General features: G+C 34.1%; 1 protein-coding gene across 6 annotated transcripts in view; it reads left to right on the top strand.

Moving 5' to 3' along the window:
* MEF2C (myocyte enhancer factor 2C) overlaps nucleotides 1-18016 on the top strand; it is a 164831-nt gene that overhangs the window by 71310 nt on the left and 75505 nt on the right. For 5 of the 6 annotated variants that reach the window (XM_063087353.1, XM_063087359.1, XM_063087356.1 and 2 more), the window contains exon 3: nucleotides 2779-2974. In XM_063087353.1, the coding sequence (XP_062943423.1) occupies nucleotides 2921-2974 (54 nt within the window). In that variant the 5' untranslated portion in view covers nucleotides 2779-2920. The remainder of the gene's footprint in view (nucleotides 1-2778; nucleotides 2975-18016) is intronic. The other variant, XM_063087355.1, reaches the window with a different exon arrangement.

Genomic DNA, 18016 nt, shown 5'->3' with positions numbered 1-18016 from the left:
TATTCGAATGTTCTGAGCCACATGCTTCGTGACACATTTTACTTCATAAACAGTTACTCAGTTGCATCACCACCACCTGTTACTCTGCATGAGCCTTGATTTTCTATTTATTTATTTATTTATTTATTTATTTATCTATCTATTTATTTATTATTTAATTTTGGCAGCTGGCTAGTATGGGGATTGAACCCTGGACCTTGGTATTATCAGCACCATGCTGTGACCAACTGAGCTAACTGGCTTGCCCTGCATGAACACTCTGTACCAAATTTTGCATTTTAGAAATGTTCAGAAGGCAAACACTTCAAAAAATAGTCATTTATATGGAAAACAGAAAAACGGTTTAATTTTATTTAAATTTATACTTGCTTCTCTCTACTTTACCTTGAATATTTCAAAAAGGATAACATGTTCAATGGCATTTGTATCAACCATTTATATATACACACACACATATATGCATACATATATGTATGTATACACACATGCATGCATTCTTTTTGGTAGAATATTTCCCATTATGTTTTACAATTCCAAAAAAAAAAAAAAAAATCCTTACTCTGCTCTTTTTAAAAAGTGTCTCGTTTCAAAGTTGTGACATGTGGGGTGATGATGGGGAGGAACTCTTCTGAATTTGGTTGTCAGGAACTCTCTGTCTGAAGAGACTTTTCTCTGGGGATGTTTCTCTGCTTGTTTGGTTATTTGTATTTTGAAATCAGGATCTGCAGATGTTCTCGACTTCTCTGCCTTGTCACCACACTCTAATCTGTTCACCCTGACCTTCCACCTTAAAGTGAGTAAGCGCTTAGGCGGGCATAGTCCTGTAAGCCGATAGTGCCACCAGCCTCAGCTAAATGAAAGGAAAGGAAATTGTCCATATGCATTTGCTGTGGAGTCATGGACTGGCTTTTCTGTGATAGAGAAAGCCTGTTTGTCTCTTTGAGGTCTTGCGCATGCATGGGAAATACCATTCTAATGTGCTGCTTGTTTCTAAGGTAAGACTATAGGAAACATAGAAAAGTTGCCCAGATAAGTGATATTTGAGACCATGTCTAAAAATAGATAGATGGGCAATATTTGGCAGCATTAAATATATGATGCAGTTGTGCTTTGTGGATTTTTCATGTTTTAATGTGATTTTAACATATCTTATAGCTATTTTTTTCATGTATATTTGTCAAATGTGTGTTATTTATATAACTCTTTAAAACTTTTGAACTACTTCCAACATGTAAAAATACAGCTGCAGTAATAGTTTGGATGAGCACTTTGTAGTGATGATGTTACTCAAACATATATTCTGAGAGGCAGAACTGAGCTGCAGTTTAATAGAAAAGTGTTGGGCAAAAGAGAATGGATAGTCTTAGTATTTAAGCAGCGCTTAATCCACCAGAACTAATTATATCATAATAGCTTCTGCAATTAGATAGTCACCAAAAACTTAAACTAAAAAAAAAAGAATTATTCCAGGTGATAAAAAATTTAAAAATTAAAGAAATCAAAAGATATCTGACGATCAGACCAAGTGTGTAACAGCCTCCTGTTCCAAGAACTTTGAATTGGAGCCAAATAATCTATTAAATAGCCAGGACGTTGGCTTAGCGTTACATAATACATGTGGGAATTTATCAGGTCCGTTGTCAGACACCAACTAAAATAAACAGGGAAATTCTGAGCAGCGTGTAAAGTAGTTGCACTCATTGACAAAAGATGGGATAGAATAATTGAAGCTGTTGCTGGCAAATGAAGAAACCATTGTGTTAACTTCCACATTTCACAGCAGTTCACTTTCATTATGTTCAAATATTTTCAAATATAATTTAAAACAAAGTAAAATTTATATTTTCAATATTCTGCATTCCTTGGGTTTATTTTATCTTATCGATGATCATTCTTTTAGTTTTAACTCATGGCCTAGCAATCTTTAATATGTAATATCAACCTTCTGTAATTTTGTATCTTACTCTTCAAAGAGACATGCATGGTATGTCTTTTTTAAATATTTAAATTGAGAGGACTGATGTCTTATTATTAAGAAAATAGTTATAAATGGAACAATAATCTTAATGTTTGCACTATCTCTTTTCTGTCAATGACTATCTTTTTTGGATCCTTGTTTTCAAGATATAGTTTAAGGGCTTTCAAAAGGAAAAGATTTCACTGCTCGTAGATGCTTGTAATGTAAGATTGAATATCCCATATTATTTTTACAGTGTTTTCATAGCAACGATTTTTTGAAAAATAAGATTAAAGGATTTAGATTTAAATTATTAGACATTTACATATATCAAATAACACTTTCATAATCGTCCATCCTATTTGCATAACGAGGGACATTATCACCTCTGCTGTCAAAACAGGAGATTGTTTTCCCTTCAGAAATGAATTAGCTGCCCTACTTAGCATACACAGGTACATAAAGGTTCATTAACTCTCTGATTTAGGTAATTTTTCATAACAGAAGGGTGAAAATTGTCATCTTATTTCATTAAAAAATATTAAGAAACTCTAAAAAATATGCATTTCAAGTGTTGGTTGCTCAAGCATAGTTTTAATCATTTAAATGACTTATGAAATTATTTTAATTATAAAAACAAACCATTCCTACTTGATATGCTCTTGCATGGGATATCTCATGTACTTTTAATAAACGGTTATTTTTATTCATTTTATCGCTCTACTATCATAACTGATTTCTTTGATAAAATTAGAATATGATAGTTCTTCATGAATCTGGCTTGCTTTTAGACTGGTATTTAATTTTCTTTTGTTGTTTAGCAGGAACGAATGCAGGAATTTGGGAACTGAGCTGTGCAAGTGCTGAAGAAGGAGATTTGTTTGGAGGAAACAGGAAAGAGAAAGAAAAGGAAGGAAAAAATACATAATTTCAGGGACGAGAGAGAGAAGAAAAACGGGGACTATGGGGAGAAAAAAGATTCAGATTACGAGGATTATGGATGAACGTAACAGACAGGTGAGTGGTGTAAACTTTTCACAGTACTTATGTAGACCATTTATAACATGTTCCCTGGATATGTTAAGGGCACTGAAAACATAAACATTATGACCTTGTAAACATTCATTAAGAGAAGTTTTAGTGAATTAAATATGGCCACTTTAAATGCAAACAGTCTCTAATTTTAAAGAAAAAAAATCATCTTATCTGTTAAAAATACAGCTTACATATTTGTGATTATTCACCTTTTACTTCAACGTGGATTTTAAATGGGAGCTGTACTTGTGTGACATGGATAGCTTAATAATTAAGAGTTAATAAGCATAACACTGCTGCATTGCATGCATCATCAAACAAAGATATTCTTATATTCATGAGAACTAGGCCTCTTGTGGTCATCCATTTAAAGGTTTTTTTATATAGGCTAAATATCCTGTATAAAAATGGCTTTCATTCTAGTCACAGTAAAAAAGACTCAAATACGTCCAAAACATTTAAACATTGTGCTGGCAACAACAAAGAAAACACCTACACAAGATATTAGTAACTTAAAACATATAGGCAAGAACTATCAGTTAATTCTTGCCATTTTCTTTAAATTCTGAATTTCATAGACATAGAGGCAGATGATGTTACAATTTTTGTCTAGGACTCCAGTAGTAATATCTGAATGATTGAATTAATCTATTCCGAAGACTTTACACATCCAAATAAAATGCTCGATTCAGCCTTAAAGACTTGTATGTCATGAATGCCTGCAATTTGACTATTTTTCTTCACACTTGAGGAGAGTACATTTAATTAAGCTGTGTAAGGATAGCTGGGTGGCTTGTACAGATCTTAATGTTGTATATCAAATAATGGTCCCGGGGAAAAATGACAGGGCTGCTGGATCCCATCCATTGCATGTGGATAATGGAATCTGCAGAACCAGGTGCTCCTTGACCATAGAAAAGAAGAGTGTTTTGCTTATTGCCCATTTACACTGAAGAAAGCTAAAAGGACAGCCTTGGGGACAGCCCACCAGACTTTAATTTCCCCCAAATACTCATTTCCCTTAGTGTTCCTTTTTATCTTCTTGGCCCTACAAGTGAGAGTAGAACTGATTTATTCTTTAAAATTTATTTATTTTGTTTGTTTTGTTTTGTTTTTTAATTAATTTTTATTCAAACATAGATTGTACATATTTATGGGGTACAGATTTATATTTCAATACATGTATACAATGTAATGTTGCTACATGTGTAAATTATAATGAATAGAAATTGTTATTTATGCCATTAAAGCCATAAGTCATTAAGAAGTAGAGAAGTTTTCAAGTTTATGCTCCTTTAAATTATTATATATTTTAAGGCACACATGACTTGAACTATTTTTGGCTGAATATTGAGCTAAAGGATAAATAATGCTAAGATTTATGGTGGATTCCTTCAGTGTTTTTATATACATTGTTTATTGTTATAAGTCAATCCAAAAAGCAATAATTCTCTCAGTATAAAACAACTATTTTTTTAATTGGTTTATAACTTGCAGTTGAAATTAACAGTGAAATATTAAACATCACCTGCCATTGACTGTTTAGACTTTGTTATTTGGACTAGAACCTATTTTGGTTGCAGTCAAAAATGATATGAATCAACATTTGCACTTTGTTAATAATAATACCAGGTAATTTTTAGGTTCATGAGATTCAGTGTACCTTCCTTTTGCTTACAAAGATAGAAGAAACATTAAGCAAGTTAAAAGGAACGCAAAATTCACACAGGGATACAAGAATTTTAACACCATACTTTTGAGCTAATAATTGAACATCTTCTCTTAATTCAAATACAGTTGCATCTACAATTGCTGTTCCTCTCACCGGTGTTAGAAGTCATGATAACTTTAGAAGAAAAATTATTTAAATTCAGCTTAGTTTGACTTATTTTTCTTTTTAATCCTGAAGATGGATTTCTTGGTTTTATTCTGTAGAATTTAGGATTTATTTATTCTTTTCTTCAGTCTTTAGGTACAGTAGTCCCTTTAATTCAATATGCTTGAACGGAATTAGTAAAATCAAAAACTGCCATGCGTTAGTATATATTTCAGTGATCATTTTAAATGGCTATTGACAATTTTTAGCAGCATCTTATATGTAAATGTTCATCATGCTTACCTCTCACTATGAGAGTGGTTGTAAGAGCCATTTGAAAGAGAACCTGAAATATGTGGGTCACTTCTAACAATCAAAACCAGCAGATCTGCAACAGCATATTGGGAAGCAAGTACAGAGGCACCCCTAACCTGGGCTTCCTTCAAACTGTCTGTTCACATCTGGAAAAGAAAAATGTTAGCTCTTCTGCCCTTTTCAAAGCTGACCGCACTGTAGACTGTCCAGTAGAACCTCACACAATGGCCCACTGTCACCTTTTCTTAAAAGTTGTGAAAGACTGCTCTGCCATTGCACTTGTTTATTTGGCCATACACAGAACAGGGTATGTTTTGACCAGAAAAAGAAATACTGACTTAAACTGTGAAATGAAATATTACAGATATGATGTGATAAGTTATGTATCACTGAGAAATAAACCTGTTGTAAAACAGAGTGGCTAACTGTTTAAATTGAGTTTTGTCTTAACTTTAAAACTATCTTTCATAATGGAAGTAAGGAACCGTTAAAATTCAGAAACTCCAATTGTATACATTACATAGGGGAGGGTAAAAATTAAGAACTTTGTGTATTTAGAGATTTTTTTTCTGATTTTCCAAACTTACAAAAACTTCTTTCTTAATTTCTAACCTAAATAAGGTGGATTTCTTAAGCTACTCTGTAAAATTAGAATTATGAATTGTCAATTTATTTTACAGAAATTTTCAGATAACTTAATAAAAGTAGCTACCAATTATGTGCCAAGAACTACATATATATCATTCTATTTAATCCTTATTAAATCCATTTTACAGCTGAATAATTCATTTATTGATTAAATCAACAAATATTACTAGATGTAGTGTGCCTAACGTTTAAGGATTTAGTGGTGAACAAGAGTCTCATCCTGCTTATTCTCTGCTGCAGGGGAGAGCAAACTTTTCTGTAAAGGACCAGATAGCAAATATTTTTGGCCTTGTGAGCCATACAGTTTCTGTTTCAACTTCTTAGCTTAGTGTGAAGGCAGCCATATACAATATGTAAACAAACAAGTGTGGCTGTATTCGAATAAAGCTTTATGACAACAAACAGGGGCGGCTGGATTTGACCTGTGGGCCATAGTTTGTAGATCCCTGGTGGGAGGAAACAGACATGAAATATGCAAATATATAATAAAATTTCATTTATATATGCTATTAATGAAAATATCAAAGTGTAATGAAATAATAACAGAAGATACTTTATTTCCACTGAGGATCAGAGAAAGGCTCTTATGAGGAAGTGCCAAAATAGGGGAGCTAATGATGAGTCAGAGTTAGGCAGATGCAACATCCTAGAAGGAACAGTGTTTACAAAGCTCCTTATGAAAGTAAAGAGCTTGGCTGAGGAGCTGAAAGAAGGCCAGTGGGACCTGAGCCTGGTGTATGACTTTAGAGAGATGAGAGAAAAAATGGGACCTTAGGCAGGGCCCAGATCGTGCAAAGCTTTGAAGGTCCTCTGAAATTCTAAATAACTGGCCCAGGATCCTATAGTTAATACTAGCAAGTGGCCGAGATCTAAGCCCAAATCTCTCATATTCAGAATAAAACAAAACAAAACATGCTTTTCTCAATTACATCATGATGCATCCAGGATAATATAATGGCTAAGAGCATGGTTTTATGTAATTGCTTTTCTCAACTACATCATTCTGCATCTAGTATAACAACATAGCTAACAGCGTGGTTTTTAGAGACACAAATCTGGTTCTGGTGCCAGTTCTGCCACTTAGTATCTGTGTGACCCTCCAGCAAGTTATTTAACCCTTCTAAGATTCATCGGTCCTCTCCTCAGTAGAGTGAGGATTAAAAAATAGTACCTACCTTATTAGGTTGTTAAGATAATTAAATAAGGTGAGAAATGTAAAGCACCTAGCACAGCTCAATAAGTATACCTATTAACTATTCTTATGAAGAGGCATGTTCTTTGAACCATTAGCTAATACAGTTAATGCAATTTCTAATACAACTCCTGTGCTTTGTTGCAAACTAGAGAGTGAGTGGTACCTGAACCTTTATTCCAAGAGGGTTTTACTTTAAAAGAGTACCAGCACATGGAAGGAAAAATGGAAGAGAGTAGAGCAGGAACACAAAGGAGGCTTCAGAAGCTCACAAGGGCTAGAGAATCATACCAGAGCAGGAGCCGGCTAATGCAGGAGGATGGTTTGTGGACAGGAAGGAAAGATCACACAGGACATTTGCAGAGCAGGGTTTGTGACAAGGATGGGGAGAAGCAGCTTGCTAAATTCTATGCTTGTAAGACTTATTTTCAAATATATGTTACTGACCAATTTGGTTTTTTTTGTTTTTTTTTTAAATTTTACTTTGTCGATATACATTGTGGCTGATTATTGTTGCCCCTCACCCAAACCTCCCTCCCTCCTCCCTCCCCCCCTCCCCCCCACCAATGTCCCCTCTGTTTGCTTGTCATATCAACTTCAAGTAATTGTGGTTGTTAAATCTTCTCCCCCCAGCCCCGGGGTGTGTGTGTGTGTGTGTGTGTGTGTGTGTGTGTGTGTGTGTGTGTGTGTGTGTGTGTGTGTGTGTGTGTGTGTGTGTGTGTGTGTGTGTGTGTGTGTGTGTGTGTGTGTGTGTGTGTGTGTGTGTGTGTGTGTGTGTGTGTGTGTGTGTGTGAATTTATATATTAATTTTTAGCTCCCACCAATAAGTGAGAACATGTGGTATTTCTCTTTCTGTGCCTGACTCGTTTCACTTAATATAATTCTCTCAAGGTCCATCCATGTTGTTGCACTGTTTATCACCACTGTATCACTTTTAGCTTCCAATTTACACTGACACTACAATTTCAATCTCCATCTGCATTTTTTCTTTTTACCCTTTAAGTATCTTCATCAATTAGGCAATTATAATCTTACCCTGTTTCATATGATACCCATTTTTAAGTGTGCTCCTAAAGCAGTCAGACTTTTAAATGAGTTTTGTCTTTGTATGACTCTTTTTACAAACAGAATATATTTAGAAATCTGTTATATCTGTTATAGTAAGAAAAAAGATATATAAAAATTAACCTGTTAACAAGTATGTTTGTATTTAAAATGTCCAGCTTTTCTACTTTGAAAGGATAGGAGAGATAAACCCAAATTTAGTTGTGTGACTTTTGATAAAAAGATTTTTAAATATTTGAATTAACTGTAAAGGGAATTTCTTTTCAAATAACACAGGGCTTAAAATAGTAACTTAAGGAAAAAATATATTTAAATGCCTTAAGTTTTCTTTTCTTTCATCAGATCTGGCACACTAATAGTTTTTACTAGCAAACAAAATTTCATGTAATTATCAGTGCACTAACTGGAGCACAAATTAAAGACAATTAGCAACATTCTCCTGTATTAACAGGATATTAAGAACAGGATAATCCCCCTATGACTAAAAAGAATTGAGAGTTCATAGCTGTTAGATTTTCTAACTTTTCCTCTCCTTATGTCCCTATCTCAGTTTCTTTACATGACTTATAAATTATAAAAAATGGGCTAGGAACAAAAGCTGGAAAAATGTGTTTAGTGCAGATGCAGCCTTTGTCAGTTTCTACAGACTGACTTTTTATATATTCTGCACTAAACTGAAAAATAGTAAGAGATGTATTAGTTTCCTTAAATGACTTAAAAAAATTCTTCCTTACTCCTGTTTTCCACCATTTTCAGTTATTAGAATTTTAGCTAAAATTTCAAAGGGATTTTTTTAACGTAACTTTCCTTCAAGGTGATATCCAGAATAGCAGTAAATAAAAGGGTTAATTATAGCTCTAACTTTTAGAGTTACAGCCTAACAACCTAATATAAAATTTGTTGAAATTGGATAGATTCACTTTTTTAAAATGTAACAAGATAATTGAGAAATACAACTTAATTGCTTTGAGAGGATAACTTTGTGATGAATTCTGAACCGTAAGTTGGAGAGCAGAATGATGTGGTCACACTGTCAAATGCACTGCTTTTGCCATTTCCACAAACAGACCATCCAGACTTGTCAGTTTTATTTTAACCATTATAGAAAAGTTATTTTTGTGAGTCAAAGAATATCTGAAACCTGCTTCAGATCTAGTGAAGTTGTTCAATCAGTGCAAAAGTGTTGATTTTTCTATCTTTAAATCCAAGATAAGGCTGCAAAGAACCTCATCATGATTATTATTCCTTTTCTCTTAGTATCATTTCTTAACAGCTGACTGCCTCTCCTATACCTGTGTTAGAAATTATACTAAATTCATTTTATATCAATAACATTGGGGAGTAACATAATAATATATTAGGATGTAATGTAATTCAAATCTCAGAACTGAATTATAAAGTATGTTATGCATACTGGGGATGCTACTTAAAGGTTCCCCATGCGTATAAGTTGAATCATTCTTTCATTAATGTTAAAAGCACCAAGGGAAAAAGTATCTATTCAGAGAGGTGGAATTACTGGTGATGGGAGAGATTGAAAAAGAAAACCAGAAGGGAAAAATGGCATAAATTGTACTTTTGAGAGTTTCCAAATAAAAAAAATGCAGTGGCCATAGTGCTCAAATGTATGTTTAACAGCTATGACATTAGGCCATTCGTTTCTCTTTTATTCCTAGCAATTTGAACACAATTCACAAATGGTCTCTCTGCTTTATAATTGGATCATCACCATAGTGCGCCACACACTTACCTAGGTATCCTATAGATTGTGTGATATATGATATTGATGCTAGCTAGATCTCGTTCTTTACTGCCAGAAAGATACTGTCCCAACTGCCATGAAACTCACTCATTAGCTTTCCTTTGGTAGGAAATCTAAGAGAAGCCCAAATTTTCACAAAGGAAAGGATAACTGTCCCCTCTAGAATTCTGTCAGTTTAAGAAATAAACTCTTCTTTGTACTTGAGGGCTTCAGGATTTTTTTTTTTTATTGTTTCAGTTCTAATTTCTGTATTTCATTTAATTTTGTTTAAAACTATAATTTTTTAAAATTCCTATGCTTTTATTTATTATATCTCAAACATTTGGGGTAGAAAGTTGACAGTGAATGGCCCCTTTCACCTCAATGAATGCGTGCACACACCATTCCGTTTGCTACAAGTCACCTTTAGCTTTGCCACTGCACAAACTACGCGTGACATTGTATTACTGAGAAACCAACACTAAAAATATTAGCATTATAAATAGACCACATAAACCGAGAGGTTTCTTCCAAACTGTAGATTAAAAGACATGTTGCTAATTGTTTCAAAAGTCATGTCCTTTGCAGTCTCAATTTCCTCTGACATTATAACTTACTTCATTTAAAATGGAGCTCTTTCAAAAATTATTATGGTGAAAGTATTTTTGAAGTTTACGTCTCAATGTACTCTTATTGGAGACAATTTGGAAACTTTTATTTTTTCTGAGAATAATAGCTCTAGTAAAATAATATAATTAGGTTGAAGTAAATTAAAATTCCATAATATGCAATGTGTATTTGTGTTTCTCTTGAAGTATGTTGGACCATTAATAGAAATAAGAGAACCAATCTAAATGTTTGAAAATTGGTCTTTTAATTTTAAATTGGAACCGTTTAGCTTAAGAAAGCACTAACATTTAAATAGCATTTCAACAAATGTAACTGTTTGGAAACTACAACCGAGACAGTCTCCTGCCTTCTGTCTTGCAAGGATTGATTTGGAAAGCCCTGAGGGAGAAAATATTGGAGTTAGGAGGTAAAACCGAAGCCATTGTGGAAAGGAAGAAGTTACACTCTTCCTGTTATGACAGGAAAACGTAGACAAATGTGCTTCCTGAGCATTTGCTCAGCAGGGAATGAAGTATTCTTTGACCTTTACCTTAGGTACATTTTGGCTTTGTTGAACTGGTAAACATGTTTTTGCCCCCAAAATATTAATCTGGCTTATTTTATTTTTATCTGTTTCAAATTATATATGTTCTATAGATGAAGTATAGAGAAACAGAGCTATTTATTTTGACTGCATCTACAGATTGGATTTAAAATGTAAATCAGCCCTTTAACTAACCAAGCAGACCTGCGCAGCACATATAAAAAATTAAAAGCATATTGTGTTATATAGTCTTCTCTTTTTAAAAGCCAAAACATTCGTAAGCTTAAAAATGAGCCACAATAAAATCCTTTAAATCCTAATAAGTTTAATAGTTTTAGATGATTATTCTTCTTTTTCCTCACGTAGACAAATGTATCAGAAACTAGCTGTCACAAATTTTTAAACCCAGCCTCTGTGAGTTAATGAACACTCAAGTTTATTAATATGCATTCAATCATTTAATTGTTATCTAACCCACTGTTTATTATTTTTCCTCAAAATAGTGTGCAGTGCACAAGATTTCAACTTTTATTTTGAGGTTTGGGGTGTTGATTTAGGGTGAGGGGTTGATAGAGTTCTAAATTCCACAGTCTCTAAGCCCTTTATTTTAATCCTTTTATCATATTCAGAAATTTTAGGAACTACTGTTGGAAAGTCCTTTGGAAATGCTACTCTATTGCAGGAAAACACAGCTCAATTTGCTTGAGGCTAACAAGGACAATAGTCCTCTTTGCAGCAGAACACACTGTCGTCTCATCCTCGCAAGTTATGCTGGAGGGTTACAAGCACATGGTAGCAGTCTGCTTAAAAGAGTCCCTCACTGCTCTTTAAAGAGCCTTTCATTTAGACGGCAGGCCCCGTCATTGTATAAAGGAGCGCTTGTCTAGAACACAAGTCTGCAGCCGTGCTGCTTCCTCCCACCGAGAGCAATCATCAAGCCGAAAGCGCGCGAGCCTTTCTAATGACAGACTGAATTAAACAGAATAAAACTGAAGAGGAATACTTTAGAACAGTTGTACCATTACTTATTGTCAGGAACAAGGGAGGGAGAAAAAAAGAGCATTTAGGAAGCCATTTCCCTTTTGGTCAATTAAAGATTGTCGTTGCAGACTCTTGACTCCACCCCTAACCCTTTAAACACATAGGAAGACCTAGTGGCTCATGGATTATACAGCGCATTGTTTCTATGGACTGTCCGGCTTGTCACTCATTAGTCATTCAGTTTCCTTAACTGGGAGGAAATGGAGAGATTATCTAGGCGGGGGGATGAGGAGGAGAATGAGATCTAAAATATTTTCATAGAAGGTTATATTAAGCATGACTCTATTTGGAGAAAAAAATGATAAAACCTCAAAACTTTGGAAATAGAATTAGCTCGGTATATTAGTCTCAAACACATTCTAAAACAAAGAAACTATTACTTTATAAGTTAAAGAAATGGGTAAAAAATTTTTCTCTATTTATTGAGCATCCTAAGGTTCAATTAAGATTAAGCCAAAAGTATTTTGATTGGTGGAAAGAAGTATTGGGGACAATAGATAAAATTCTTGTTGCTTCTATTAGTGATGCTCTGAAGTCCTTTGGAGTTAGTCCTCAATTATTATAGATGTGGGTAGCTGTTGTTTCCAAAGGTCCTTTCATTTGTTCAGAACTCTCTCCTATAAGGTGCAAGGACTTGCTCAGCTCATATGGCAGGCAGGTTCTCCTGAGGTGACTTTATGAGTGGGGCCGAGACTGGGAGGGTCAGTGGGAGGCACAAGCGTGTGAAGTGCCAACTGATTATGAAATGCCCTTACATTACTCAGTAGTCCAGTTAATCTCTCTGCCCTGTAGCAAATGATACAGGACTTGTCCTCTGTTTTTAGAACTTGTTATTTACATTATATGTGTGTTAAGGCAGAGGCCCACCTTTTTAATTCTGGCTGTAAGCAGACCTGTATTTGCTACCAACCAAAATACTTCTCATTTTGTGAAATTTAAACAAACATCCATAAATATAGAACTAGTGTGTGCCCACAAGTGCATACATGTGGTTCTCACTGGCTTTAGTGGGAATGACTTGATTGTCCGAGGGCAGAGTTGGCTGCAGAATCCACAAAAGTAGCTTTGGTTTATTGTCAGAACCTAGAAACCAACTTGTTCTTAATTTAGTATTATTAGTGGGATTTTTTTTTTTTTTTACTTTAACCTAGAGAGCTATCCTTACATTAATTAATATGTTATGCACTTCTCTGCTTGCACTCATCAGAATTTCTGATGATTCTTAATGTAACTTTACAAACTACAGTACCTGAATACTGCTTAATAAACAGCTGAAGGGGGCTGGGCTGAACTTCAGCCCATGAAATGCCTACGTATCTAGAAGAGGAAAGGAACACTGACTAACAGAAAGAATGATGAATTTTGTGTGAAGAGGGTTCTATTTCTAGTCCATCCACTGACTGGTTTTGTGACCTTGGAAAAGGCAATTCATGTCTTTGTTTACAGTATTCATCTGAGAAATGGGGATGATAAATTGTGCCAAGTAGTAACTTCAAAGACATACTGTCAAATGTAGTGAGATAACTTATGGTAAAGTCTTTGAACTTATTAGAAAAAAAATCACCAAGTAAAGTCAATAGTGTTGTCTAAAAACAGAATTGTAAGAAATATTGATATACTCCAATTTTACCAACAAACCAATGCATGAAATTTGACCCAGTCTGGTTTTTCTCCTCAATTTTACCAACTGTATGTTTTTACTGTAAGTTAAAATGACAAAAAATAAAACAACTATGTGAAATTTTCCTCTCTCAGTGACAGACTTCCTATGAACATAGTTTGAGCATACATAAAAATTTATTTTCAGGTGTTTATTTTGGATTGCAAGAAATGTATTAATTCCTCCATCCATCTACCTATTCATTCATTCAGCAAATATTTAGCCAGGTACTGTTCTTGGACTTCAGGTTACAAGAATGTACAGAAGCTGGTCCAGGCTTTCCAGGAAAGCCTGGGGTCCAGTTGAGAGAGACACTCTAATCTAGACATAAGTAAATAATGGTAATACAAGTTGGCAGGTCCTAGGAGAACTGCCTTTCACAGTATATAGCAAGAAGTGCCTGGTGCATTGGAGAAAAGGTACTGCTTGCCTTGTACAGTGTTTCACAGTCAACAAGCCACTTACACTTGTATTATATCCCTTAGTCTCTCATAAAAACTCCATAAGATGCCTATTATTCCCTCCATTTTATAGGGGAGAAAATGGGGGTTCAGGTAAGTTAAGCAATTTACTCAAGAACACACAGGTCATAAATGGCAGAGTCCAGACTTTATTTTCAATTCCCATGTTTTTGCTTCTACATCACACTGCCCCAGCAATGATGCCTATATATTGCTTCTTTAAAAAATACTTTAATAATGAGAACTTCCTGTTTTATCAATCTGGACAATTATTTTTCTGTGTCTTTTCAGTGCATCATATAATGTTGTCTACTCAAATTCTTTACAGTTTTTTGGGTCTCTTCTAATCACACAAAAAAAAGTAGCCCCATTTTATTTCTTGGGATATGGAAATGAAAGGTGATAATTTTAATATATTGATGGGATTGAGTAACCATGACACATGACATTCTATAGGGTGAAACTGCGAAAATGGATGCTTGTCTGAACCATAGCACCATTCACTCTTATCCTGCCCTTTACCCAAAAGTCTGCACAACCTAGGCATAGAATCTGAACATCTAAAAATTAGGATAAATATTTTAAAGGTCTCTAGTAAATCTTCCCACTTAATTCAGGAGCACCTTCTACACCTTTCTTGATATGCAGCTCTGCTTGAACATGTTGAGGAATGAGCTGTTTCCCTCTTGGTAAGACTAGGTCCACTCTTGGACAGTTCTCTATTTTGAGCCTCCTCATGATTTTCAACAATGCTTTCTAATTTTGCTCTGTGGAACAAAACACAATAACTCATGTCACCTCTTCACATGGCCCCAATGCTTCAGACCTTGGAAAGTGTTTACCATTTCACTTTTAACTCTGTTTTTTCTTTGTTAAACATTTGATTCCCTCAATGGTTTCTCATGCAAAAGTGTTCTCAGACCCATCAATCTGTTTGTCATACTGTAGATGCTCTAATTTTGTCAGTGCCTTCTTAAAATGTAACTCTCAGAACTGAATACTGTACCACGGATTGTTCTTACTATCAAAAAGATCAGTAGGATAGTTAATTCCCACTATGGAACACCATAACTTTAGATCCTTTTCTCAAATTCAGCTATGACATTAATTTTCCTCTAACCTTAGCTTGTGTAATTTTTTTTAAAATACATATTCAGACTTTAAAATTACCTTTGTTTGATTCATATTGTTGTCTGTGAACCAGCTTTCTAAAGTCTGTTGAAGGAGCTGTGGATATAGACTCTACCATCTATTGGGTTAGCTCTATCACCCAGATTTATGCTATATGCAGATGTGATAAGCATGCCTTCTACATTTTCATCTAAACCAGTGATTAAAATGTTGCCTGGGACAGGAAAGATACTGAACTCCATGACACTCTACTAGAGACTTTCTCTGAAACTTAACATTGATCATTTAATTCAGCCTCAATAAGTATAGTTCTTAAGCCATATTTAAATTATTTAAATTACTGTCAATCAGTCTCAGATATATAATATTGTGGATGAAGATTTCATCACACACTTTTCCAAATACACATTCTTTGAAAATCTGAACTCATCAGAAAGTTCAGCAAATTTTTGCTGAACACTGTTATCTCAAATCCTTAGATCCTCCCCTTTCTCTCTGTATCCTGTGATTATAAAAGTAATTGTTTTATCTTCAGACTTTCCCATCTTTCATGATGAGTCATCCAGGCAAGGAATATAAGCTGCTTTTATCTGAACTTTTTGAAATATTTTTTCTTGAAGTCTATAGCATATGTACATAAATATTTCTCTCTAGACATTCTCTAGCTTCTCTATTATAAATTGTAAGTATGATTACTTTCTCTGGAGATTCATGTCACTAACATATTAAATTGCTTAGTGAAATATACATATATATAGAGAGAGAGAGACCAGAATCTCTTACTTTGGGGAGACTAAATTGTCAAAAAAGGCTAGTAAAAAAAGTATCTACTTTTAATAGAAAATTATATTGGGACATCCAGACTTTAAAACAGAGTATTTTCATTCTATAGTTCACTTATTCAGTGAACTTCATTTGATGTCCACTGGTCAAAGTCTATGTGAGGACTGAGTTGGGGTCTTCAGGGCACTCAAAAGCCAGCAGAAGTCAACTCAATAATATTAGACTAAGTCTGGTAATGAAGTGTGTAAAAAGTTCTGGAGGACTACAATGAGGGAGGAATGAGTTTTATCTGACTTTGACAATGAAAGCTTCATAGAAGAAACTGGCACTTAAACTAAGCCTTGCAGCATCATGGAAGCTGCCTGTGACCAGATGGAAAGGGAGGGGGCATAATACCACAATCATCTTTCACCAACTACAGGAAAAGAAATAACCAATAAGATAGATTTCACTTCATATTCATCTTGATTTGGTCAGCATCTACTATTATTTTTCTTGCTCCGTCTAGAGAAAGAGTTGGTCTGAAAACAAATACCGAATTCACCCAACTCTAAATAAAAATGGAAATTCACATCTTAGAAATGACTGAAAATATAACTCTATTGGCCAAGTGATACATTTTGTTCTAAATAAAGAAAATTCCTTTTAAGCATTAAGGAATTAAATGACTTTTTTTCCTCCAGCCACGAGGAAGCAACATGAACAAGGGATATATTGTTTTACGTAATAGAAGCCACATCACCTAGCACAAATGTCTGACATGGAGAATGTTCAATTAATGTTGCTTAGCATAATGTTTGTCATGTAGAAAATGCTCAGTAAAGTTGGCTTAATTATTTTTATGTGAATAGACTTTCCTAATTTCTTTACAACTGGATTGTATGGAGCTGTATTCAATGAATATGCTTTTTCTCAATTTCAAATTCGAATTTCAATTTCTGACTCATACCTAGTAGGTTCTAGAGCCATTGTGAACATAAAATTTGTGATTCCTGCCCTTATGTTAGCATTTAAAACTTAGGGTTACTATAAAACTTAATACCGAGACATTTTAATACATCATCATTACATTTGGGGCTGTTTAAAGATTCAAGAGGTAAAGAAAAATATATAAAATGGTCAGTGTTTACAGAGTGGTTTCACTTTTTTACACATATCGCATTTTAAGTCTCGTTAATTCTGAAAATTAAATGTTGAATTGTAGTGCCCACTTAAAGAATATTGTCTTTATTCTTGTCTTGAGGCACCTTGATTGATGCAAACACTGGAAAAGAGCAACTCTTTGCCTATTACCTAAAAACAGCTTTCTGTCTCACCTAAGGTTGAAAATATCCTATTGAAATAGGAATATAGACTTGTCCCCATTACAAATTATTGTCAGATTATGAAAAATGTAATCATTACAATACATTATTATATTTAAGTATAAAAGCTCTGAATTGCAATCTGTGTCATTGAGTGGCATATTTTAAATGAAAAGTAATATCCCAGATCTCTTTAGAAAGCTTAATGCTTAAAAACAATTTTATCTAACTATGAACAATGAGAAAAAGCATTATAAAATACATTTTGAGTATGCTATGAAGAATATGAACATAATACAGAATTAAATTTAGAGCAATTAAGAGTAGGTTTTGAAGATATTTTCTTAAATGCTTTAATATAGTCATCATCATTCCAGTTTGCAGTTTTAATGAAAAGAATCTATATGCACTGACTTTTTTGACAGGTATTATTGAATAAGTATGCATTATCCAGCAGCCTATTTGATTACACAAAAGTTGAGAAGCACCTAAAAGTAAACACAAATAGTAGCTTTAATGATACTTCTGTACTGAAATGTACTTTGATGGTGAATGTTGTAACATGCTAAATTCTGAGGTTTGAGTACAACAGAAACCATACTGTATTGAGACATTCCACCTACAGTTTGTGGTCATGAAGTCTGATTAAAAGCGGTTTTAGACACGTGAAAGTATTTTGGGTCAGTGCTTTCTGTATTGAACATAGTCTGTAGC

Source organism: Cynocephalus volans, chromosome 2 (assembly GCF_027409185.1).
Source record: "Cynocephalus volans isolate mCynVol1 chromosome 2, mCynVol1.pri, whole genome shotgun sequence".
NCBI lineage: Eukaryota > Metazoa > Chordata > Mammalia > Dermoptera > Cynocephalidae > Cynocephalus > Cynocephalus volans.
The sequence above is the reverse complement of the archived record's forward strand: the minus strand, read 5'-3'. Positions and strand labels throughout refer to the sequence as shown.